The sequence below is a fragment of the Hyperolius riggenbachi genome, chromosome 4 (genome assembly GCF_040937935.1).
Source record: "Hyperolius riggenbachi isolate aHypRig1 chromosome 4, aHypRig1.pri, whole genome shotgun sequence".
Classification (NCBI taxonomy): domain Eukaryota; kingdom Metazoa; phylum Chordata; class Amphibia; order Anura; family Hyperoliidae; genus Hyperolius; species Hyperolius riggenbachi.
In genome coordinates, this window is record NC_090649.1 from 486,528,962 (window position 1) to 486,552,121 (window position 23,160).

At 44.0% G+C, this 23,160-nt stretch overlaps 1 protein-coding gene across 2 annotated transcripts in view; it reads right to left on the bottom strand.

Moving 5' to 3' along the window:
* THADA (THADA armadillo repeat containing) overlaps positions 1-23,160 on the bottom strand; it is a 782,712-nt gene that overhangs the window by 308,896 nt on the left and 450,656 nt on the right. For both annotated transcript variants that reach the window (XM_068233009.1, XM_068233008.1), the window contains one exon: positions 8,228-8,396. In XM_068233009.1, the coding sequence (XP_068089110.1) occupies positions 8,228-8,396 (169 nt within the window). The remainder of the gene's footprint in view (positions 1-8,227; positions 8,397-23,160) is intronic.

Below are 23,160 nucleotides of genomic sequence, written 5' to 3' on the forward strand. Positions count from 1 at the left end.
CACATCACTTAGGCAGGAGGTGTGGGATCTACACAGAGGTCCTTTGCGATCTACTGGTAGATCACAATCTACTAAATGGGCACCGCTGATCTAGGGGCCTCCCTCTATTGAGGTGAGTGCCACTTTGGGACACTTTTTCCCCTACAGGTACTCTTTAGGGGAATTTAGATTTGGGTCTGCTAAAAGTGCTTCCAGGCCTACCATTAAATACGACTGTCAACCTTTGCCCTGCTGTCCAAAGCGTTGGTCCACAAACTGCATTGTGGGAACTGGCAGCTCTGGTGGGTGACATTAACACATGAGCCTATCTTATCACCTCCACTCCAAACCACTTGAAATGCGTTTCACTGTAATTTTTAACCCTGGTACCCTTGAGCAATAATAAATTACAGGCTCTGCAAGAAAGCAACAGCAGGAACACAGAACGAGCAAATTCCACTCGGATTACAACATATAAATACAGCTATTCTTAAGAGCAGAGGGGGGGGGGGGGGGGGGGGGGACTCTGCAGTCACAGATGAAGGCTGGCTGTTTGCTGCTGCAGACATCTCTGATAAACAGCCTGTTTGTGGAATGATAGGGCCAGAGGTCAGTCCTGTGCGCTGACAGCTAGGAGTTTACTGCCCTGGACCATACATGGAACATGTACTCCATCTGTTTTAAAGTGGATCTGAACTCTTGCACAGGACAGAAGGAAACCATAGAGAAATCCACCCTGTATGTATTTAGAGAGTTTAGCCTGTCTAATCCCCCCCTCATCTGTGTCCGATCACAAGTTGTAATTTGATCTCTCAGCTGTGTCAGCCGGTGCCTGGGCAGAGTAGCTAATTTGTAAACACAGGATGATAACACTATGTCTGCTGCCATGAAAGCAGGAAGTAGACACACTGCATATTTATTGCAGGATTTGTATCAGCTGTAACAAAGAAATGTTTTTCTTTAAAAGTTTTTATGCTGTTGCGTATCTTTGAGACCAGAGTGGAAGTTCCAAATTCAGGTCTGCTTTAAGGAGTTCTGGTTCACCATGAGCTTGCTGGGTAATTTGTAACTCTGGGTGTTTCAAGTCCTGCTCCATAGAGCCACATTAATCCATGCCATGCACTGATGAGGATCAACCAATCCGAAACAGTCTGTACGCATGTTGGATGATTGTGGTGGTGTACAATTACCAAGCTGACACATCATTGCATTCCAGTGGTTCTGGAGGTGTGGGTAGCTTACAGGGAGAAAAAGGGATGATTTGCATATCCAGCAGTGATGCATTGTGGGAGACATCATATGCTCACTCCGACCTGAATAATCACAAATGCCTTCTGTTTTAAGAAGGTAAACTTTTGTTTTGTTTTAAGGAGTATAATGGATATAGTCTTGTAATGGCATTATGGGTGTCAGTCTCCAATAAGCTCAGGTTGAACCAGAACAACTAGGAACACATTTATTGTACAGTATAATCTTGGTATAGTAAACTCAGGTATAGTAGTACTTCAAGTATAGTAAGTTAGATCTCTAGTCCCAACTAAGCGCCATTATAAGTTCTGTATATGAGAGTAACGGCTGGTATAGTATTCTGTATCCGGCTATAGTGGAAAGTGGGCGGGGCATGCATCATACGTCAGTCAGAGACCCATGAGACGTGGTCAGTGGGCGGGTCAATGTTAGTCAGAGACCTAAGAGCTGTGATCGGTGGGCAGGCTGGCAGAGACTTGTAGCCTGCTTGCGATCTGCACACTACTCTGGGCCTGCGTGGATTACCTCAAAAGCACCAACTGTGAGACCTATGCTTCCTGTGTACGCTGATGCCTGATTACTGAGGGAAATGCCTGTTATCTGTGACTTGTTTGTGCATGGCTGCAACACTAGAGTATCATCCAGGCTGCACATAAATGTGGACAGAGGAGCAGACTATCAGTACTGTATCTGCATTACCTGGTGAGACCTATACTTCCTGTGCAAGCTGCCACATGATTACTGAGGGAATTGCCTGTCATCTGTGACTTGCTTGTGCATGGCTGCAATACTACCGCATCATCCAGTCTGCACAGAAATGTGCACAGTGGAGCACACTATCAGTACTGTACCTACATTACCTGGTGAGACATATATTTCCTGTGCAAGCTGTCACATGATTACTGAGGGAACTGCCTGTAATCTGTGACTTGCTTGTGCATGGCTGCAATACTACAGCATCATCCAGGCTGCGCAGACATGTGCACAGAGGAGCACACTATCAGTATTGTGCCTGCATTAACTGGTGAGACCTATGCTTCCTGTGCAAGCTACTGCCTGATTACTGAGGGAAATGTCTGTTATCTGTGACTTGCTTGTGCATGGCTGCAATGCTGCAGTATCATCCAGGCTGCACAGAAATGTGGACAGAGGAGCACACTATCAGTACTGTACCTGCATTACCTGGTGAGACCTATGCTTCTTGTGCAAGATGTTGCATGTTGACTGCATGCAAATTCCTGCATATTCAGCACTGTGCCACCTTGGCCCACCACACTACTCTCATATTCATACAAGGCACCGATTAAGCCTCGGATCTCCGCCCCTAACTATGTACCTGCGTGTGCCATATTGCAGCCAAGTGGTGAGTGATGTCACCCTCTGGCTCTGCTGAGAGAGGGGGCATTCGTGAAGGGAGGGGAGCTGCCTCTGCCACACAAGGCGCCTGTAGGCACATACCTACAGTGCCTTATAAATCCGGCCCTGTGTGTACGTATTAAGTCTTACCAGCAACACAGACAGACAAAACCTGGAAATACTGGCTGCCCATAAGAGCTCTGTGTAGAATTACACAACACCTATGGAGCAGGCAGAGCCCGCATCAGACCGTGTTATTAGCAGGCCTACATTAAATGACAGGTATACTTTGTGTGACACACAAGTCACACCTATGAGCATGCCTGGCCTCTCCTGCTTATTTTGGAAGCCAGCTGGACTGTAGCTGCAGGCTGTGCAGAGTCGGCTCAGACAGTCCCGGCCTGAAAATCTTGTTTGGCTTTTAAGGCAACGGCTGATGTGTGAGCAATCCTGAAAACAGCACATTGTAAATGAATGCAGGACTTGTTTAAAATCACACTTCTTCAAACTGCACTGACAGCTGTAATCTGCCGCCTGACCTGCCGCTATTCACTCTGCAATTACTCTTCACGGCTTTTCACAGCAGAGCCGCTAAGATCTATAAATATGTAATCTGCTGGCAATGCAGTCTGGAAAGGCTGCTAATATTCAGGCCAGCTGATCTGCAAAGACAACACTCAGAGCTATTGGCGACTATTGCCTTGCCTTGCATTGGAAGCAATGGCGGACACAGAATCATAAAAACAAGGAACACCAAGAGCCCCAGTAGTGTAATATGTACTGGTAAATGGTTACTAGATAGAGTAAATATTAATATTCACAAACCATGGTTACCATTAGGCAACCACTGTAATAGCAGGTGGGGAGATTTTCCTGACCCCCCTCAGGAATAAGAAGTCGCTCTCTGTAGATGAGAAAAAGGGGTTCAACCCTCCAGCCAGGGTGGACTCAATATTATGCAGGAGAACGGAGAACAGAGGCACCAAGAGGATAAAAGGAAGCTAAATGAGCTTAAAAACCCAATTCTTGGTAAATAGAGGAGGTAGTGGTGGACTTACCTCCTCCAAGTAGACACACAACGACTGTAGTAAACACAGTCCATGTATTTTATTTATGAACTCCAAATATGCAACGCGTTTCGCAGGTTTGATCCCGCTTCATCAGGCAATAACAACGGAGCAATAGCATATGTGGTCAGTAGAAGAGCCAGGCACCTCTGGACACAGAATCATACAAGAGGAAGCTGTGATCCCATCCAGAATTTCCTTAAAGAGAATCTGTATTGTTAAAATCGCACAAAAGTAAACATACCAGTGCGTTAGGGGACATCTCCTATTACCCTCTGTCACAATTTTGCCGCTCCTCGCCGCATTAAAAGTGGTTAAAAACAGTTTTAAAAAGTTTGTTTATAAACAAACAAAATGGCCACCAAAACAGGAAGTAGGTTGATGTACAGCATGTCCACACATAGAAAATACATCCATACACAAGCAGGCTGTATACAGCATTCCTTTTGAATCTCAAGAGATCATTTGTGTGTTTCTTTCCCCCTGCAGTTATCACCCACTGAAGTGTCAGGCTGATTCTTCCAGCAAACAGCTCTGCCTGTGTTTGTAATTCCTCAGTATGTGAAAGCCCAGCCAGCTCAGAGGACGATTTATCCACCTTGTAAAAGATAAGAGAGAAGAGAGAAGCTGCCCTAATCTAAATAATACACAGGCAGTGTGCAGAGAGGGGCCTGGAAGGGGGAGTTCATAGCAGAACCACAACACTGAAGAACTTGGCAGCCTTCCAGACACAGGCCGACAAGTCTGACAGGGGAAAGATACATTGATTTATTACAGAGACTGTGATAGTAGAAAGTGCTGCAGTAAGCCAGAACACATTAGAATAGCTTTTGGAACTTGTAGGATGATAAAAAACAGGATGCAATTTTTGTTACGGAGTCTCTTTAAAGCAGACCTGAAAGATTCGCAACAGCATAATAACTTTTAAAGAAAAAAACATTTCTTTGATAAAGCTGATACAAATCCTGTAATGAATCTTCTGTTTGTCTACTTCCTGATTTCATAGAAGCAGACATAGAGTTAACATCCTGTGTTTACAAATTAGCTGCTCTGCCGAGGCAGCCAGCTGACACAGCTGAGAGATCAAATTACACGTGTCATTAGCCACAGATGAGGGGGGATTAGACAGGCTAAACTCTCTACATACAAGGTGCATTTCTTTTGGTGCAAGAGTTCAGGTCCACTGTAACTAAGAATTGAACTTCATCCCAATCAGTAGCTGATACCCCTTTCCCATGAGAAATATTTTTCTTTTCCGAAACGGATCATCAGGGGGATCTGTATGGCTGATATTGTGGTGAAACCCCTCCCATAGTATGATGTCAGGACCATGGTCCTGACAGCTTCCTGTCTGTGAACCTCATTGCATTGTGGGAAATAACAGCTGTTTCCAACTGCCAAAAAAGCAAGTAGCATCTCCTTCCACTGACATCACCTGCCAGCAGTAAAAATGTCACCCTGTGGTAAATGTCAGAATGTAAATCAGGAAAGATTGTATAATGGGCAAACACTGACTAAATCATTTATACATAATTACTGTAACAATGAACTACTTTCTTTATTACATTATTTTCACTGGAGTTCCTCTTTAAGTAGAAGCAGTGAGTAGAGCCTCGGGGAAGATGAAGGGATTTTGGGAGGAGGAGGCACTGCAGGCCTTTGCCGAGATGCTGATACCATTAGCAGGCCAGGAGGGAGGGACACACAAGGATAAACTGAGCTGCTCCATCATATGGAAATCTTATACTCTAATATACAATGTTTAGAAGAGACGCTGTTTTCAGCTGCAGCAGCCTGTCTTGGAACGGAGAGTTATATCCCGAGCTTGCGAACCAGGCCCCGCCCACTGCGCTGAGCCGCGGTAAAGTCAGGAGAGTCACGCAAGCCAGATCTCTAAAGCCTTCAGCATTTGGCTCTCGTTCAAGGAAGGATTTCTTATACAGTCTCAGCAAGCATCGCTCACAAAAAGGGGGAGAAAATATGGCCTTGTAAGAAAAAAAGGAAAAAAAAAACCCCTAAAGTGACAATGCACACAAACCCATTAACCCTTTCTAAAAACGCTGGTGTACATAGGCTGCACGGAATAACAACTACATTTTAACCGTGCGCCAACTTTTCTTGGGATTTTTTTCCCTCCCTTTCTTAACCTCCCTGGAGGTGCATTTCTGTCTGGAATTATAAGTCAAAAGTGGTACATTTTTTTCAAGTATTTTACGCCTCCAATTCTTAAGTCATAACTCACCAACATATGTCAGAATAAAAGCCTGGTAGACATTCTGCATATAGAGAAAAGACTGGAACATAAATTTGTTGAATCAATTAAATTGATGGATAAACTTAAAAAATTGTGAAACTGTACAAATAAGGCAAGAAGAGAGTAGTCAAAATCCTGGCAGAGGTCAGTGCAGGCAGCAGGCACAGAATAGTCACAATCCAGGCCGCGGTCGGTGCAGATATATATATATACACACACACAGGCTAAACTTTGAATTTCGTACAAACTAGATTACAATGGCCTTCTCCACATTGAAAAGAGAATAATCTTTACAACGCATGCCAAAAAATAACACCATGTAAATGATGGGAAAATGGTTAGAAAACAGCCGATGTCATGGATGCCTGGAAACGCTCAATATCGGTCTCGTTTCTCAAGTTTGTTGTGGAAACAATAAACATGCAACGTTCCCTTTGAACCGTACTCCAGTTTCATGATGTAAACAGCTCTGGAACGGATTGCTTACTTTATTGCTTGGAAAGAATACAGGCGCAACACAATGGAATCACTTCTGGTAGCGTTAGTATCCGTTTTACCGCAGACACAGCAATTTACCACATTCGGCAAATGCAGTTTGCAATTCTGATTAGAGTTTATTCACAAATTACCGAATCCGGTAAATCAGGTCATAAAATGCACAATATTTCGCGTTATTTTACAGAAATTCTAATTCTCATGGAAAATGACACATCATTGCATTCTGCAACAAGCTGACACATCATTGCATTCCAGCGGTTCTGGAGGTGTGTTTAGCTTCTAAGGGCCCGTTCACACTGCACGCGTTTCCAGCCGCGTTTTGGAAACGCGTGCAGGTGGCCAAAACGCACGACATCAGACATTGCATAGAGTGCAATGTCTGATGTTCACACAGCATGCGTTCCGGACCTGTGCGGTCCGGGAACGCATGCTGCACGCAGATTTTACAAAAACGCGCGGCTGTCCCATTCACTTTTCAGTGATGGGATCAGCCACGCAACGCATACGAACGCGGACATGCGTGCGTTCGTACGCGTTGCGGTCCGCATGCGTTGCGGTCCGCATTTTGTAGTCTGAACGGGCCCTAAGGGTACAATGGTTAATTTGCATATATTCAGCAGTGTTGCTCTGGGAGACATCTCGAGCTCACTCCAACCTGAATTATCGCAAATTCTTTCTGTTTTAGGAAAGCAAATTTTTGTTTTTTTTATTTTTGTTTTTCATGGAAAATAGGGGGCAGTTTAGCAAATAATTTACTGATCAGTTTAAAGAGAAACGGTGACCAAGAATTGAACTTCATCTCAATCAGTAGCTGATACCCCCTTTCCCATGAGAAATCTATTCCTTTTCTCACACAGGTCATCAGGGGGCGCTGTATGGCTGATATTGTGGTAAAACCCCTCCCAGAGTGTGATGTCAGGAACATGGTCCTGGCAGTTTCCTGTCTGTGAACCTCGTTACATTGTGGGAAATATCAGCTGTTTACAGCTGTTTCCAACTGCCAAAAAAGCAAGCAGCATCTCCTTCCACTGACATCACCTGCCAGCAGTAAAAATGTCACCATGTGGTAAATGTCAGAATGTAAATCAGGGAGAGGAAAGATTTTACAATGGGCAAACACTGACTACCGGTAAATCATTTATACATAATTATTGTAAAAATGAAACACTTTTTTATTACATTATTTTCACTGGAGTTCCTCTTTAAGGCCTGCCTGTACCTGGCAGTAAAGCCAATTTGTGTGCATTTTGCAGCTTTTAGTGGAGTTCCTATTTAGCTACTATTCCTATTTTAGTGGAGTTCCTATTTAGCTACTATTCCTATTTTAGTGGAGTTCCTATTTAGCTACTATTCCTATTTTAGTGGAGTTCCTATGCAGGCTGTATAATAGAAAAGGCAAGTAGTAATAAAACAAAATATGTACGGTAATTGAATGGTTTTTCATAAGGCATGCCTATAAATATACTATTATATATATAATATATGATTATGCTATATGATCAAATACACCCCCCCCCCCCCAAAAAAAAAAGACTATCCTAACTAATAGAAGACAAAGACTATTTTTATTATTCTTTACTGCATTTACCGCTGAAATACTGCACTTTGAACACATTCGCCACACTTTTTACCCATGTTCGGAAAATTACCGGAAAATGTTTGAAGGTGGAAAAATCTTTCAGAATTGCCCAAATAATCCAGAAAATACTGATTGCGGTAATTACCCAATAAAAAAAAAATGACTGCACACCACTACCAGGATTGAGGCCATTGCCTGACTCAGCGGCTCGCGCCCGTGGAAAGCGTGGCAGCGGGAAACACTTACTTGAAGCAGCGCTCCATGGACGTGGTTCTGCCTGACAAGATGGCTGCCGGAATCTGGGAGGCTCTGTAACAGTCCCACTGCGGTGCGGGGGATGTCGTCCGCCATGACAAAGGGAATGAGGGCGCGGGCCGCCATCTCTCTGGAACGGTACACCGGTGAATTGGCGCATCTGAGAAGAAGCGGGAAAACGCCGTCAGAAAATGTGCTCAATTTGCTTTCTTGCATTTGTCACCATAGTGCATTACTCTATTACTGATATGACTATGCAGTTATGCAGTTATACAGTGCTGCCAATTCTTAGCACACCTTCAGTGAACAATTCTTTTTACTAAAGGCATGTACACACACTAGATACAAGGCCGATAATAATCACTTTATCTGACAATCAGGCTGGGATTTACCTCACAGGAGTCTATAGGCACAGATGTCCTGGCACCCTAGACTCCGCCCTCCATGAACCAACAAACACCCGCTGAACTGCACCGCAAGTGTGCTGGCTGTCCCAGTTGTTACTTCTCCCTTACTTCCCTTGCTTGTCATAGGTAGGTACAGGTGCCCCTTAGCATTAGGCAGCCAGAAGTACCCTCAGTACTAAGTAGCTAGAGGTGCCTCCACTGAAGGGAGATCTCATCAGTGGAATGCTGAGAGTAGGGTAAGTAACCTCTCATTTACACTCTCATCAGGACTCTGCATAGGGAAGGAAGGAGAGAGGCACTAAGGGACGGGAGCCTTTCCATATCAGCCGCCTGTAGGCACGTGCCTAAATCCTGCATTGCTTACAATCTTACACATGTCTTGTGTGTGCAGAAAAAATTTCAGGGCCTGTTTCTGCTACAAGCGGATTCTGGATGCAGAAAAACTGACTCCAATGAATGTCTCTGGGCCTGTTTCCACTAAACACGATTTTTCTGATGCAGATTTTCCCATAGGCATTCATTGGAGTCTTGGTAATACCCTCTCACTTACCGTCCGCGATGGAGAGCTCTCTGCCCTCCGGTCCGGCTGCTGGAAATTGCTTTGGGGCCGACGACTTTCAGAGTCGCGCAAGCGGACCCTCTCGTGCACTGAGCACAATGACGTGCTGCTCGCGCATGGATAGGCTGAGAAGAGGAGCATGCTCAGACTGCATAACCTGACTTCCACTTCCGGGGGTCACAGCGCGACTTTTCTGAGAGTCACCGGCCCCAATGTAATTTGTACCAGTCGGACAGTGAGGAGAAAGCTTTACAAAACAGGCTGGTAAGTGAGAGGGTATTAGCAAGTATATTTTGTGAATGCTTATAGTGACCCTGAACAGTAGCTAGAATAAAAAATTTCACTTACCTTGGACTCCCTCCAGCCCACCGTAGGCCGCGAGGTCCCCCAGCATCCTCCTGGCTCCTGTCCGTGTCCCTCTGGCGGCTCGCGTTACACTTTGCTCAGGAATCATTATAGCTGAGTCATTATAGCAGAGCCAGAAGGTTGCAGGCTTGGGCTTGAAGAGACATCAGAGAAGACAGACTCAGCTATAATGATTCCTGAGCAAAGCCAGACTGAATGCTCAGTCAGGGATTTTATCAGGGCTGATAAGAAGCAGGCTAAGCAGTGAAGGATGAAACAGAGAGCAGGGTAGGAGATTTCTCTAATGTTCCCACTGATATATATGGTAATATACATGAGGGTGCTTCGCCTCTGGTTCACTTACAAATTAACTCTTTCAGGCACCAAAATAAAACAAGTAAAACAGCCTGGTTATTCATATGTTTTGCACTGTACATACACGTATTTATCTCATGTCACCACAGGTACACTTTAACATTCCTGCTCTGTGTAAATTCATGGCGTTTGGCCTCAGTGTTGTACAATATCATTATCCGCTCTGTAGGAATGTGTTTCAATCACCAGCGGAAGGGATCTTACAGCAAGATAGACTCCTGAGAGGACAGATTGTGAAGATTACGCTGTTCATGGCACAATTACACAGTACTGGAGAGTGAGTCAGCTCCTCTGTCCCTCGCTGCCAATGTCAGTGTTGTATTATTTATAAGTGATCAGCTGGAAGGCCCGGCGCATTCCTCCAGTGCTGACTCTCACTGCTTTCTGTGACTGCTAATGGTTTAAGCATCCACAGGAAGCAGACAAGAGCCTCGGCAGCACCGTGACTCATCACCATAACATGGCACATCCACACGGTAACCCAGACACACAACAGCTGTGGAAATAACCGATTCGAGGCCTGCGGCGAGCACACATTGTACGGGATCCACGGCGACGGAGGGAAAACCGCGGCTCACAGCCATTTATCACAGTCTTTTGTGTGCGTAACAAAATGGCCGCCCTGACCACACCCCGTTACCATGGCCACATAGCTGAAACATTGAAGAGGAACTTTACCAAAAGATAGTACTGGGGGGAAAAAATCAATGCATTGTAAAGTGGCCAATAAAAAAATAAATAAATAAAAGAGAGATCAAGAAATTATTGATACTCGCCATGTAGTTCATGTGTTTGATGCGTGCGTGTGTGCGTGTGTGTGTGTGTGTGTCCCCGTGTGTGTGTCCGTGTGTGTGTGTGTCCGTGTGTGTGTGTGTGTCCGTGTGTGTGTGTGTGTCCGTGTGTGTGTCCATGTGTGTGTGTCCGTGTGTGTGTGTGTTCGTGTGTCTGTGTGTGTGTGTGTGTGTCTGTGTGTGTGCGTGTGTGTGTGCGTGTGTGTGTGTGTCCGTGTGTGTGTGTCCGTGTGTGTGTGTGTGTCCGTGTGTGTGTGTCCGTGTGTGTGTGTGTGTCCGCGTGTGTGTGTGTCCGTGTGTGTGTGTCCGTGTGTCCATGTCCGTGTGTGTGTGTGTGTCCGTGTGTGTGTGTCCGTGTGTGTGTCCGTGTGTGTGTGTGTGTGTCCGCGTGTGTGTGTCCGTGTGTGTGTGTCCGTGTGTGTGTGTCCGTGTGTGTGTGTCCGTGTGTCCGTGTCCGTGTGTGTGTGTGTGTCCGTGTGTGTGTGTGTCCGTGTGTGTGTGTGTGTGTGTCCGTGTGTGTGATCAAGAAACAACTGATATCATCATGGACAAAATAATGGAAACACCTAACATTTTGGCATCATGATCTTTGAACATGTTTTAAAGGAGTCATCAGGGCAAGTATAGTAAAATGAGTGGTACTTACCGGGGGCTTCCTCCAGCCCCAAGCTCCCAGGACCTCCCTCGCCGCAGCTCTGCCCGCAGCCGTTCGCCGGAGCTCCGACTCGGTCCCTGGTGATGACTTCAGAGTGACCTGATTGACAGCGCCGATCGCGCAGGCGCAGTACAGAGCGACCTCCAGGTCGCTCTGACGTCATCGCCGGGGACCAGGTTGGAGCTCCGGCGAACGGCTGCGGGGAGAGCTGCGGCGAGGGACGTGCTGGGAGCTTGGGGCTGGAGGAAGCCCCCGGTAAGTACCACTTATTTTACTATATTTGCCCTGATGACTCCTTTAAGCAATCAAAACTTGATATATGTTAATTTTTTTTTGTTTATTATTTTTGATATTTAATATGTTTAATTAAAATAATTGTTTTTTTACAGATATTTAAACAAAAGTTGGTTAAAATTTATAAAAATGGCAGATCTATCAGACTTTCAAAGAGGCCAAATTGTTGGTGCTCGTATGGCAGGCGCTGCTGTAACAGAAACTGTCCGAATGCTTGGCATTTCAGGAGGTACTGTCTCAAAAGTAATGACTGCCTTTGAAAGAGAAGGAAAGATGTCCTCAGCAAAGCACAGTTGTGGCCAAAAGTTGAAGTTGTCTGAGAGACCGTCGGACTCTAAATCGAATTGTTAGAAAAGCTTGCAAGACCACGGCTCCTAAAATCACAGCAGAGCTGAATGAACACCTACAGAACCCAGTTTCCACAAAAACAGTTCGTCAGGAGCTGCACAAATCTGGATTCCATGGAAGAACTGCAATTAGAAAATCTCTGCTCTCAAAGACAAATGTTCCAAAGCGTTTAGAGTGGTGTAGAAACCACAAGAATTGGTCCCTCAAGCAGTGGAAAAATGTGATTCATCGTTTACCTTATTTACGACCTCCGGCCGAGTGTACATTTGGAGACAGGCGAAAGAAGCATTTCATCCAGACTGCCTTCTCCCAACCGTAAAACATGGCGGGGCTTCTGTGATGATCTGGGGTGCTATTTCTTGGAAATCTACTGGGCCAATGATTTCCCTTCATGGAAGGATTAACAGCCGAGACTATTTAGGAATTTTGGGCAACCAAGTTCATCCTATGGTTCAAGAACTGTTTACGGAGGGGAATGCCATCTTTCAGGATGATAATGCCCCAATCCATACAGCTAGAATTGTTAAAGAATGGCACGAGGAACATTCTAATGAAGCTGAACATCTCATCTGGCCACCACAATCAGACCTCAACATTATTGAGCATTTATGGTCGTTATTAGAGATTCAAGTAAGAAGTTGATTTACGCTGCCATTGTCTCTAAAAGAACTGGAGGGTGTTTTAACTGAAGAATGGGCTAAAATTCATTTGGAAACTATTCACAATTTGTATGAATCAATACCTTGGAGAATTGAGGCTGTAATTGCCGCAAAAGGTGGACCTACACTATATTAAAATATATTTTGTTGATTTTCAAGGTGTTTCCATTATTTTGTCCAACCCCTGTAATTTGTTTATATTGTATGATCTACAATCAGCCTACATGTTACCCATACCTCCCAACTTTTTGAGATGAGAAAGAGGGACACTTAAGCTACGCCCATGTCACGCCCCTGATCACGCCCCCGTCACACCCCTAGTCACGCATAAAAAAAAATTTCATGAGAAAAATTTGTTGATTTATAATTCAAACCACACTGGTCCTTTCTATCCAGGTTCATTTTCCTCCATTTTAATATTATAAAATTAGTAATATATCAATTTAAAGGATGGGAATAAAGTTTAGAGTCAATCAAACAAACAAGAAAAACAAACACAGAACATTTATATCGCGTTTTTCTCCTAGCGGACTCAAAGCGCCAGAGCTGCAGCCACTAGGACGCGCTCTCTATAGGCAGTAGCAGTGTTAGGGAGACTTGCCCAAGGTCTCCTACTGAATAGGTGCAGGCTTACTGAACAGGCAGAGCCGAGATTTGAACCCAGGTTTCCTGTGCCAGAGGCAGAGCCCTTAACCAGTAAACTTTCCAGCCACCTTTTAGTAGAAAAATACATATATTTACATAGAAAGAGGGACAAAGTCCTGAAAGAGGGACAAATGGGGAGGAAAGAGAGACAGGGCTTCCAAAGAGGGACTGTCCCTCCAAAAAAGGGACAGTTGGGAGCTATGATGTTACCTCTACTACTGGCAGACATGAAAAAAGAAAAAAAAAAAAAAAAACCCCAACTGCCATTATCTATAACCACAGCCCCTAACAATGTAATAGGCTAAAAGTTTTTTTGTTTTTTTTTTACAGATATACATATGCACAGAGGGAGATACTGGTTGCTTAACAGTTGGAAACAGCTGTTATTTCCCACAATGCAACGAGGTTCAGAGACAGGAAACGGTCAGGACCATGGTCATGACATCACTCTGTGGGAGGGGTTTCACCACAATATCAGCCACACAGGGTCCCCTGATGACCGATTTGAGAAAAAGTGAAGATTTCTATCAGCTACTGATTGGGATGAAGTTCCTCATTAAAGCTTACGTCCAGACAAGAAAATAAAAAATAAAAATAAAAAGTAGCCAGATAATTTAGGTGGCCTAGAACAGTCCTGCATGCTCGCAATCAAAGAAAATATTTACATTTGTATATTTATCATTTATTTCTCCTAACAGGGCTGTCTCTAGGCATATACCATGGGCGCCATCTAGAGGTCAGTGCATGCATTGCACCTTTGTATTGAGAAGTTACAGCTACCCAGCAGCCGTAGAGGGAGCTGACAGCATAGTCTGTTCCTCAGGGGCGTAACAATAGACCCCGCAAGGGATGGAGCCGCAAGGGGGCCCAGATGCCGCAGAGGCGCCATTGGGGGTTTATTTTCCCTGTCCAGAGGGACTGACAACTAAAGGCATGGATTGATAAAGCGTTCTCTCTGCACAATTGACTGCATCTGCTCAACCACTGATAAGGAATCATACAAAGTTTTGCAGACAAAGATTTGCAGACAGTCCCTATTCAGTGTGCACCAGGGACTTGTGTACAGAGCCCTGCCACCAGCATCTCTACCCCTCCCCAAGTGCTGTGTACTGTAGTGATGCTGGAGAAGGCTGTAGAGCCAGTTCTGCTCCATCGGAGATGGACAGAGTGAGTGTAATAAGCTGAGGCTGGGAGCAAACTCATCTGTTGCTTTTCTGTACGTATGTGTGTAATCAGAATGTAATGTAATTGATCGAGAAAATTCTTGCAGTGAGGGGGGGGGGTGGTCCTTTAGTTTTGCAGAGGGGCCTAGTGATTTCTAGTTACACCCCTGCTGCTCCTGCTCCATATACACATGGACACTACAGGAGAAATCCTGGAAAGGACAGAACACAGGAAACTGTCCCTCCCCTTTTCACTGCTGAAGGACCCAGTGTAGGGGGGAAGAAAAGGCGTGAGCTTTGACCTTACCAAGTGACGTCTGAGACACCATATCCTGTGCTGGTAGTGGTGGCTGCGGGCGACGGGCATCCTGCTATGCGTGCGTATTAGTGCTGTGTGTGTTTGTGGATGCGAGACTGTGTCTCTGTATGTGTGCGTTCAATGTGTGCGCATGTGTACACAGATGTGAAGAAATGTATGGCTGTGCACGTAGATAGGTGTATATGTGTATGTAAGTGTAAGTGATTGATATATTCATGTATGTGTGAATAGGTTTTTGAAATATTTACAGTTATGTAGAAATTGTGTCTGTGCTTTGAGTGCCTGCAAGGGATGCAAACCGTTTATTAACACATTATAAGGGCAAACAATTACCACTATAATATTTATCAAGAAGCTTGACCGTAGTGCAAATCCAGCCTTAGAGATTTCTAAATGAATTCCATACAAAAAAAAATCCATTGCAATGGCAATTCCCAGCCCTGCTGTATTGTACACTGGCGGGACTTGTGATTTTCACAAAGATGTCATTACTTTTGGACAAAAGCAAGCAGTAAAGCTGTATGGACAATAGTGAATAGAGAAACAAGCGTTTAATGTTCTAATGTTTTAATGTTACCTAATTCGGCATTAAAGCAGAACCAAACTCTCTTACACAATTACAATTATTATTATTGATTTATAAACCGCCAACCTATTTTGTAGTGTTTATTCTACATCAACTTTCACTGCTTTGTGTTCCTGTGCTTGTTTAGCCAATTTGAAGTGCCCTATTGAGAGGTATATCAAGGATGCCATATTTATTTGCTTTTAAACAATACCTGTTGCCTGGCTATACTTCTGATCTGTTTGGCTGCAGTAGTGTCTGAATCACACCAGAAACGAGCATGCAGCTGATCTTGTCCGATCTGACAATAATGTCAGAAACACCTGATCTGCTGCATGCTTGTTCAGGGTGTATGGCTAAAAATTGTAGAGGCAGAGGATCAGCAGGACAACCAGGAAACTGGTATTGCTCAAAAGGAAATAAATATGGCAGCCTCCATATCCCTCATTTCAATTGTTTCAAAGCTGTGAATAGACTGCAGGAGCTCTGCCTAGGCATCTCTTTCCATACAGTAAGCACCGAGGCTTAGCCCCTTCAGTGCTGTATGGACAATAGTGAATAGAGAAACAAGCTTTTAATGTTCTAATGTTATGCCAACCTAATTTGGCAAAGTGAAACCAACTTGTAAACTTTAAAGAGACTCCGTAACAAAAATTGCATCCTGTTTTTTATCATCCTACAAGTTCCAAAAGCTATTCTAATGTGTTCTGGCTTACTGCAGCACTTTCTGCTATCACAGTCTCTGTAATAAATCAACTTATCTCTCTCTTGTCAGACTTGTCGGCCTGTGTCTGGAAGGCTGCCAAGTTCTTCAGTGTTGTGGTTCTGCTATGAACTCCCCCTTTCAGGCCCCTCTCTGCACACTGCCTGTGTGATATTTAGATTAGGGCAGCTTCTCTATTCTCTTATCTTTTACAAGCTGGATAAATCGTCCTCTGAGCTGGCTGGGCTTTCACATACTGAGGAAATTCAGACAAGGGCAAAGCTGTTTGCAGGAAGAAAAGAGCAGCCTGAAACTTCAGTGCATGAGAGATGCAGGGGGAAAGAAACACACAAATGATCTCTTGAGATTCAAAAGGAAGGGTGTATACAGCCTGCTTGTGTATGGATGTATTTTCTATGTGTGGACATACTGTACATCAACCTACTTCCTGTTTTGGTGGCCATTTTGTTGGTTTAAAAACAAACTTTTTAAAACTGTTTTTAACCACTTTTAATGCGGCGAGGAGCGGCGAAATTGTGACAGAGGGTAATAGGAGATGTCCCCTAACACACTGGTATGTTTACTTTTGTGCGATTTTAACAATACAGATTCTCTTTAAGTTAAAATGTGTTTTTTTAATTTTTAGACAGTGTAAATATGGTTGTGTGTGTGTGTTTGTGAAGAGGAGGGGTTGGGTTGTGGGTGTTTGTGGAAGGGGGGGGGGGGTTGCATAGGGGTCACTGAGTTTTCCTGTCTAGAGCGGGAAATTGGCTGGCAACAGGCCCTCTATCAAGTCTTCAAAAAACAACTCAAGGTTTAAATTTTGTATTTCGTCCATCAGGCTGTTCCTGCATTAACACGGCTACTTCTGGGAATTGTCCGACTTTCAGGAAGAGTACCTGTTAGGAGAAACCTCATTAGCCCTCCTTAGTTAAGAGATGGAAACGGTGGGATGCAAAAAGTTCACACGCAGTAACGACATCGTTAATCGATTCAGAATGGAAAAGAATAAAAGAATAGAGATGCAGCTGGCTTCTCCCAGATCCTCTGCACAGCCGCTCTGCAATATATTAAGCTCTGGGACGTGTATACACCACCCCTTCCCTCCCCATGAATATAAACAGCACATATTGTTGCAGATGTTTAGATCTCTATACTAACAGTAACAGAGCGCAGAAGAATGTCCTCCTTTCTATTCTGACCTTCGGGAAATGAAGACTTCCCAAAGGAATCTGGCGCTGGTTCAATGGGCAGCCTGGAAAATAGGCCTGCAGCCAATAGAGGCTCCTGCCAGCAGCCTGACAGCACCGGGGGCTGCGTATGAGAGGCAGAGCTGCTTTTATTGCACACTTGTGCATCTGGTTACATAAGGCCCGCCTCGCACAGAGTAAACACATCCTTACAGTTCAGTTTGCTACAGAAAAGAACCCCACAAGCTTAGTATGATTTCCCATCACTCTTTGGGAGTGGGGGATGGGACGCAGAGCGGGAGGGGGGGGGGGGAAGGAAAGACAGACAGAAGTAGAAAACTAATTGGGCCAGGATCACACAACAAGTCTGAAGCATCAATACATATTATAATAGTAAAATATTGGTAATTTAAATGACGGATATTTTTCAAGGGCGCTACCCGACATCAATTCATCCTATAACCATAAACCCCCCTCCTAATGCCTACCCTTAGAACCCACATAGGCGTCTAACTCCCCCACCACCTAACCTCCCCTGTAAGTGCCTAAAAAGAGGACACCCCCCTCACACACCTCTAATACCTGCCTACACCCCGCCTCCCCTGCTCTGATGCCTAACCCTAAATCCCTCCCCCTCATGTAGGCGCTTAACCGGTTCAGCCCCACAGTGTCGAAAATCTCATGCATCCGAGCAAAGTTCACCTCCCATTGATTCGCCAATAACTTTTTTGCTACTTATCACAATTAATTGATCTATATCTTGTTTTTTCCGCCACTAATTAGGCTTTCTTTGGGTAGTACATTTTGCTAAGAATTATTTTTTTCTAAATCCATTTTAACAGGAAGATTATGAAAGAAATGAAAAAAAAAATCATTATTTCTCAGTTTTTGGCCATTATAGTTTGAAATTAATATACGCAACCGTAATTAAAACTCATGTATATTATTTGCCCATTTGTCCCGGTTATTACACCATTTAAATGATGTCCCTATCACAATGTTTGGCGCCAATATTTTATTAAGAAATAAAGGTGCATTTTTTCAATTTGCGTCCATCACTATTTACAAGCTTATAATTTAAAATAATATAATAATATACTCTCTTGACATGCATATTTAAAAAGTTCAGACCCTTAGGTAACTATTTATGTTGTTTTTGTTTTATTGTATTTTTTTTTATTAAAACATGTATTTGAGTAATTTTTGGTGTGGGAGGGAAACCGCTAATTTTAAATGTAAAATAATGTAATTGTTTAATAAAAAAATGTATGTGGGTGCAGTTTACTATTTGGCCACAAGATGGGCACAGTCAAAAAAGTCCTGGATGCGAACGATCTCACATCCAGGGACTACAAAGTGGCTGGGGAAACTTTTTTGGGCAGAAAGACGGCGGTCTCTAATTAGAAACCGTCGTTTTTTCTGCGGGGGAGTTAGATCCGTGAATGCACACATTTAAGTGTGTGTGTGTGTGTGGGGGGGGGGGGGGGTCTTCTTTTTAGGCACTTACAGGGGAGGTTAGGGTTAAGCATTTAGTTGGGGGTAGGAAGCCAGGAACTAGTGTGTGTTTGTGTGTTTGGGGGGGGGGGGCGCTTGGTTGGGGTTGAGTGGGAGAGGTTAGGCACCTATGGGAAGGGGTGGGGGGTGTTTGATTGGCCATATTCAAGTGCCTAACACTAACCTAAAATTGGGCGCCCAAATGACCAATAGTAGTAGCCAACCGCCTACAAACATTAAATTATATGAAGTAGCCAATCAGTCGCCTGGGTGCACGATCACTAAAAATTCACACACACACACACACACACACACACACACACACACACACACACACACTGTATACACACACACTGTACACACACACACACACACACACACACACACACACGCACACACACACACTGTACACACACGCACACACACACACACACACACACACACACACAGACACACACACTGTATACACACACACTGTACACACACACACTGTACACACACACACACACACACACATAATACACACACACACACAGTACACACACACACACACACACACACACACACACACACAATTGGGGCTGGTAATACTGGAGGGGTATTTGGCTATATATGTTGGGAAGGGGGCTGGTAATACTGGGGGTGCATCTGGCCATCTACACTGGGGGGGGGGGGGGTACCCACTACTGGTGGAATGTCTGGCTATCTATATTGGGAGGGGAGATGCTAATAGGGGTGAAGGAGGGGGGGGGGTGCATCTGACAATCTATGCTGGAGAAGGGGCAGCTAAAACTGGGGCACACCTGGCTATCTATGCTGGGGAGGGGGGGGGGGGGGCTACTAGGGGCACCTCTCTCTGGATATCATGAATCTTGAAGGCATTTGACATAATGGGGGACAGGAGGTGTTGTGGGATGTGTCAGTTGGCCAGAGGCTATTAACACACTCGACAAAGTTTGCCGTTATGGTTTAAAGAAAAAATAAAAAAATAAACCATAACCAAGAATTGAACTTCATCCCAATCAGTAGCTGATACCCCCTTTCCCATGAGAAATCTATTCCTTTTCTCACACAGATCATCAGGGGGCTCTGTATGGCTGATATTGTGGTGAAACCCCTCCCACAGGGTGATGTCAGCACCTCACAGCTCTAAGGTACTTACATCACAACGTGATGCCTTGTTGCATTGTGGGAAATAACAGCTGTTTCCAACTGCCAAAAAAAGCACGCAGCATCACCTTCCACTGACATCACCTGCCAGCAGTAAACATGTCACCATGTGGTAAATGTCAGAATGTAAATCAGGGAGAGGAAAGATTTTACAGCAAACACTGGCTAAATCATTTATACATAAATATTGTAAAAAATTACGGTAAGCACTTTTTTTTATTATATAATTTTCACTGGAGTTCCTCTTTAAATACTGCCCCATTCCTCTTCACAGTCGAATTCCCAAAATGCCCAAAAGTGTACAAATATGTCCATAGTTATTAGAACGGCCCAGAATAATATCCATATTTATCCACAATCCCTAAATATAGCAGAAGTTGGCTGGATCTTACGGAACAGAATTCTTCCATCCAGATATATATGTATTCTGTGCGTGCATAGCATTCATTCTGTGCATAGCTGAATTCATACATACTCCGTCTTAGCCTGGAATATCATATAAACATTGATAGCGAGACTTACATACTGTCCTGACTAATGAGCCGTGCAAGGGACTGCATTTTCCTTCACAAATAAAGCCTCTAAGTTACCCTGATTCCCTGAAAATAAGACCTGTCCTGAAAATAAGCCCTAGCATGATTTTTCGGGGTTGGGAAAATATAAGCCCTACCCCCAAAATAAGCCCCAGTAACAGTTCATAAAAAGATAATTTAGTGTACAGGCAGCTACAGTATCAGGGCCGATTTAAACCGCATGGGGGATATCTGTCCACCTCCCCCTGGTTTTTGCACTTACTGTACCCTACCATACAATGACTGCTCCGTGGCTAGGACTGGTCACCTGGTACAAGCAAAAAAACAAAAAAAAAAAGTAGCAAAGGATAGTGGGGGCTGTAGTGCGGGCATGAGTGGCCAAATTACACAACCCAGATTGGCTAACTGCCATCACATGTCCTACTCTGGGATATGTAGTAGCCTCAAATAGCAGTGCTGCAATGCCATGCAGCCAGCCAGCCACACATAGTGCCCAGGGACTCACATGGGGAGATCACCCCTTAAAGAGACACTGAAATCTCTTTTTTTACCTTGTTTTCTTATTTAGCCATCTTCAGCATTAAATTCTAAGCTGATTCCCTGCATCCCTGCGGCAGAACGAGTTATTTGTGGCCCAGAAATTGCCCAGCAAAGTTCCACGACTTTGCAAATCTCAGACTTTGCTGCCTGGTAGAGGCAGAGCTGTGTGCAGTAGCTCTGCCTCTCTTCTCTAGTCAATTTCTGCCGATTGCCGCCTCTCCCCGCCCCTCTCAGTCTTCTTTCACTGAGGGGGGTGGGGAGAGACGGAGATTGGCGGAGATCGACTGGAGAAGAGGCAGAGCTACTACTGCGCTCAGCTCTGACTATCAGGAAGCTAAATGATGCGATCCTGGAACTTTGCAGGGCTATTTCTGGGCCATAAATAACTCGTTCTGCCACGGGGATGCGGGGAATCAGCTTAGAATGTAATGCTAAACACAACTGAATAAGGAAATAAGGTAAAAAAAAAAAAAAGAGACTTCAGTGTCTCTTTAACCACTTATCTACATCCTCTGTGACTTGATCTAAGCCACTAGGACGTGGATATAAGTCATGTAGCTGAAGCACAGCTGTGCAGGATTGGGCTTACTCCTGTGCACACCTCTGGCACTGTCTGATGCAGCACTAATTAGTGAAAGGGAATATATGTTCCCTGAACCAATACAATTGATTTTTACTAATAAAAATACGTAATCTAAGTTTTGTGATAAACAGTAGAAAAAGCTAAAAAAAAAATTGTGTTTTTTATCTACAGTAGCCCTTTTTCTTTTTAAACTGGAATTGGTAAAACTGAGAAAAAGAATGTGGTTTTTTTTTCTATTTTTATCCTCTTTTTCCCATTTAAATGTATAGAAAACAAAATTGTTCAAGTGAAAAAATGGTATACAATGAAAGTCTTGAAAAAAAACAACAATATATATTTCATTTAGGTGTCATAAGTAGGGATAAAGTTATTACTGATTAAATAGGTAAGCTAGCTAAAATGTAAAAACTGCTCTGGTTCATAAGTGGTAAACAAGGTCTGGATGTGAAGTGGTTAAAGAGAGTCTTTAGAAAATGCATCTGGCTTTTCTTTAGTGAAGGATAGCATCTGCTCAAATACATATGCTGCTCATTGTTCCTTTTAACTATTTGTTTCTCCCCTTGTGTATGAGGCTTATAGTATAGCTTGCTGCTGGGATGATAATGGTGTAACACAACCATACCTCCCAACTTTTTGAGATAAGAAAGAGGGACACTTAAGCCACACCCCTAGTCATGGGTAAAATGTGTATTTCATAAGAAATATGTTGTTTTATAATTCAAACCACTCTGGTCCTTTCTATCCGGGTTCATTTTCTTCATATTAACATTTGAAAATAGTGTAAGATATACAGAATATTCTGCCATATAAGACTGCTTTTTAACCCATGAAAATCTTCTGAAAAGTCAGGGGTTGTCTTATACGCCGGGTGTCATTGATGCCGGGTGATACGCCCTATCCTGTTACCGCCTCTCAGATCTCCCTGCTGAGGACTGTAGTGAAGCGGCGCAGGAGCACATGTGCGAGATCTGAGAGGTGGAGAAAGAGGTAAATAGGATACAAGGGCGGGGCCAGAAGGGTGAAAGAGGCGTGTTTTATGGGCACAGCGCAATCTATTCTTCCATACCGCTCTGATAAACAGGGAGAGTTGACCAATCCAAGCAGTCAATCGCCTATATACTGGGTACCACATACAGTACAGCACCAGTATCTGTTCATACATAGCACCAGTACATAATTTCTATTTTTTTTAATGTTTATTTGGTGTGCGTTGGAAGAGGGGTAGTCTTATACGGCGAGTATATCCCAAACTCTATATTTTACCTGGAAAAGTTGGGGGGCCGTCTTCTACGCTCAGTCGACTCAAACGCCGGAATATACGTTATATCAATTTAAAGGATGGGAAAAGTTCAGTCAATTAAACACATTTTTTTCAGTAGAGAAATACATATATTTATATAGATCTGTATATGAGTCCTGAAACAGGGACACATGAGGAAGAAAGAGGGACTAAGGGACAGAGGGACTGGGTTCCCAAAGAGGGACAATTGGGAGCTATGAACAAGGGGAAAAGGGTGAATGTTACAGTAAATGATGTATTTTGCTGGTAGGAAGAGCTGCTTTGACTTCCTGGCAGCGTCTGCTTG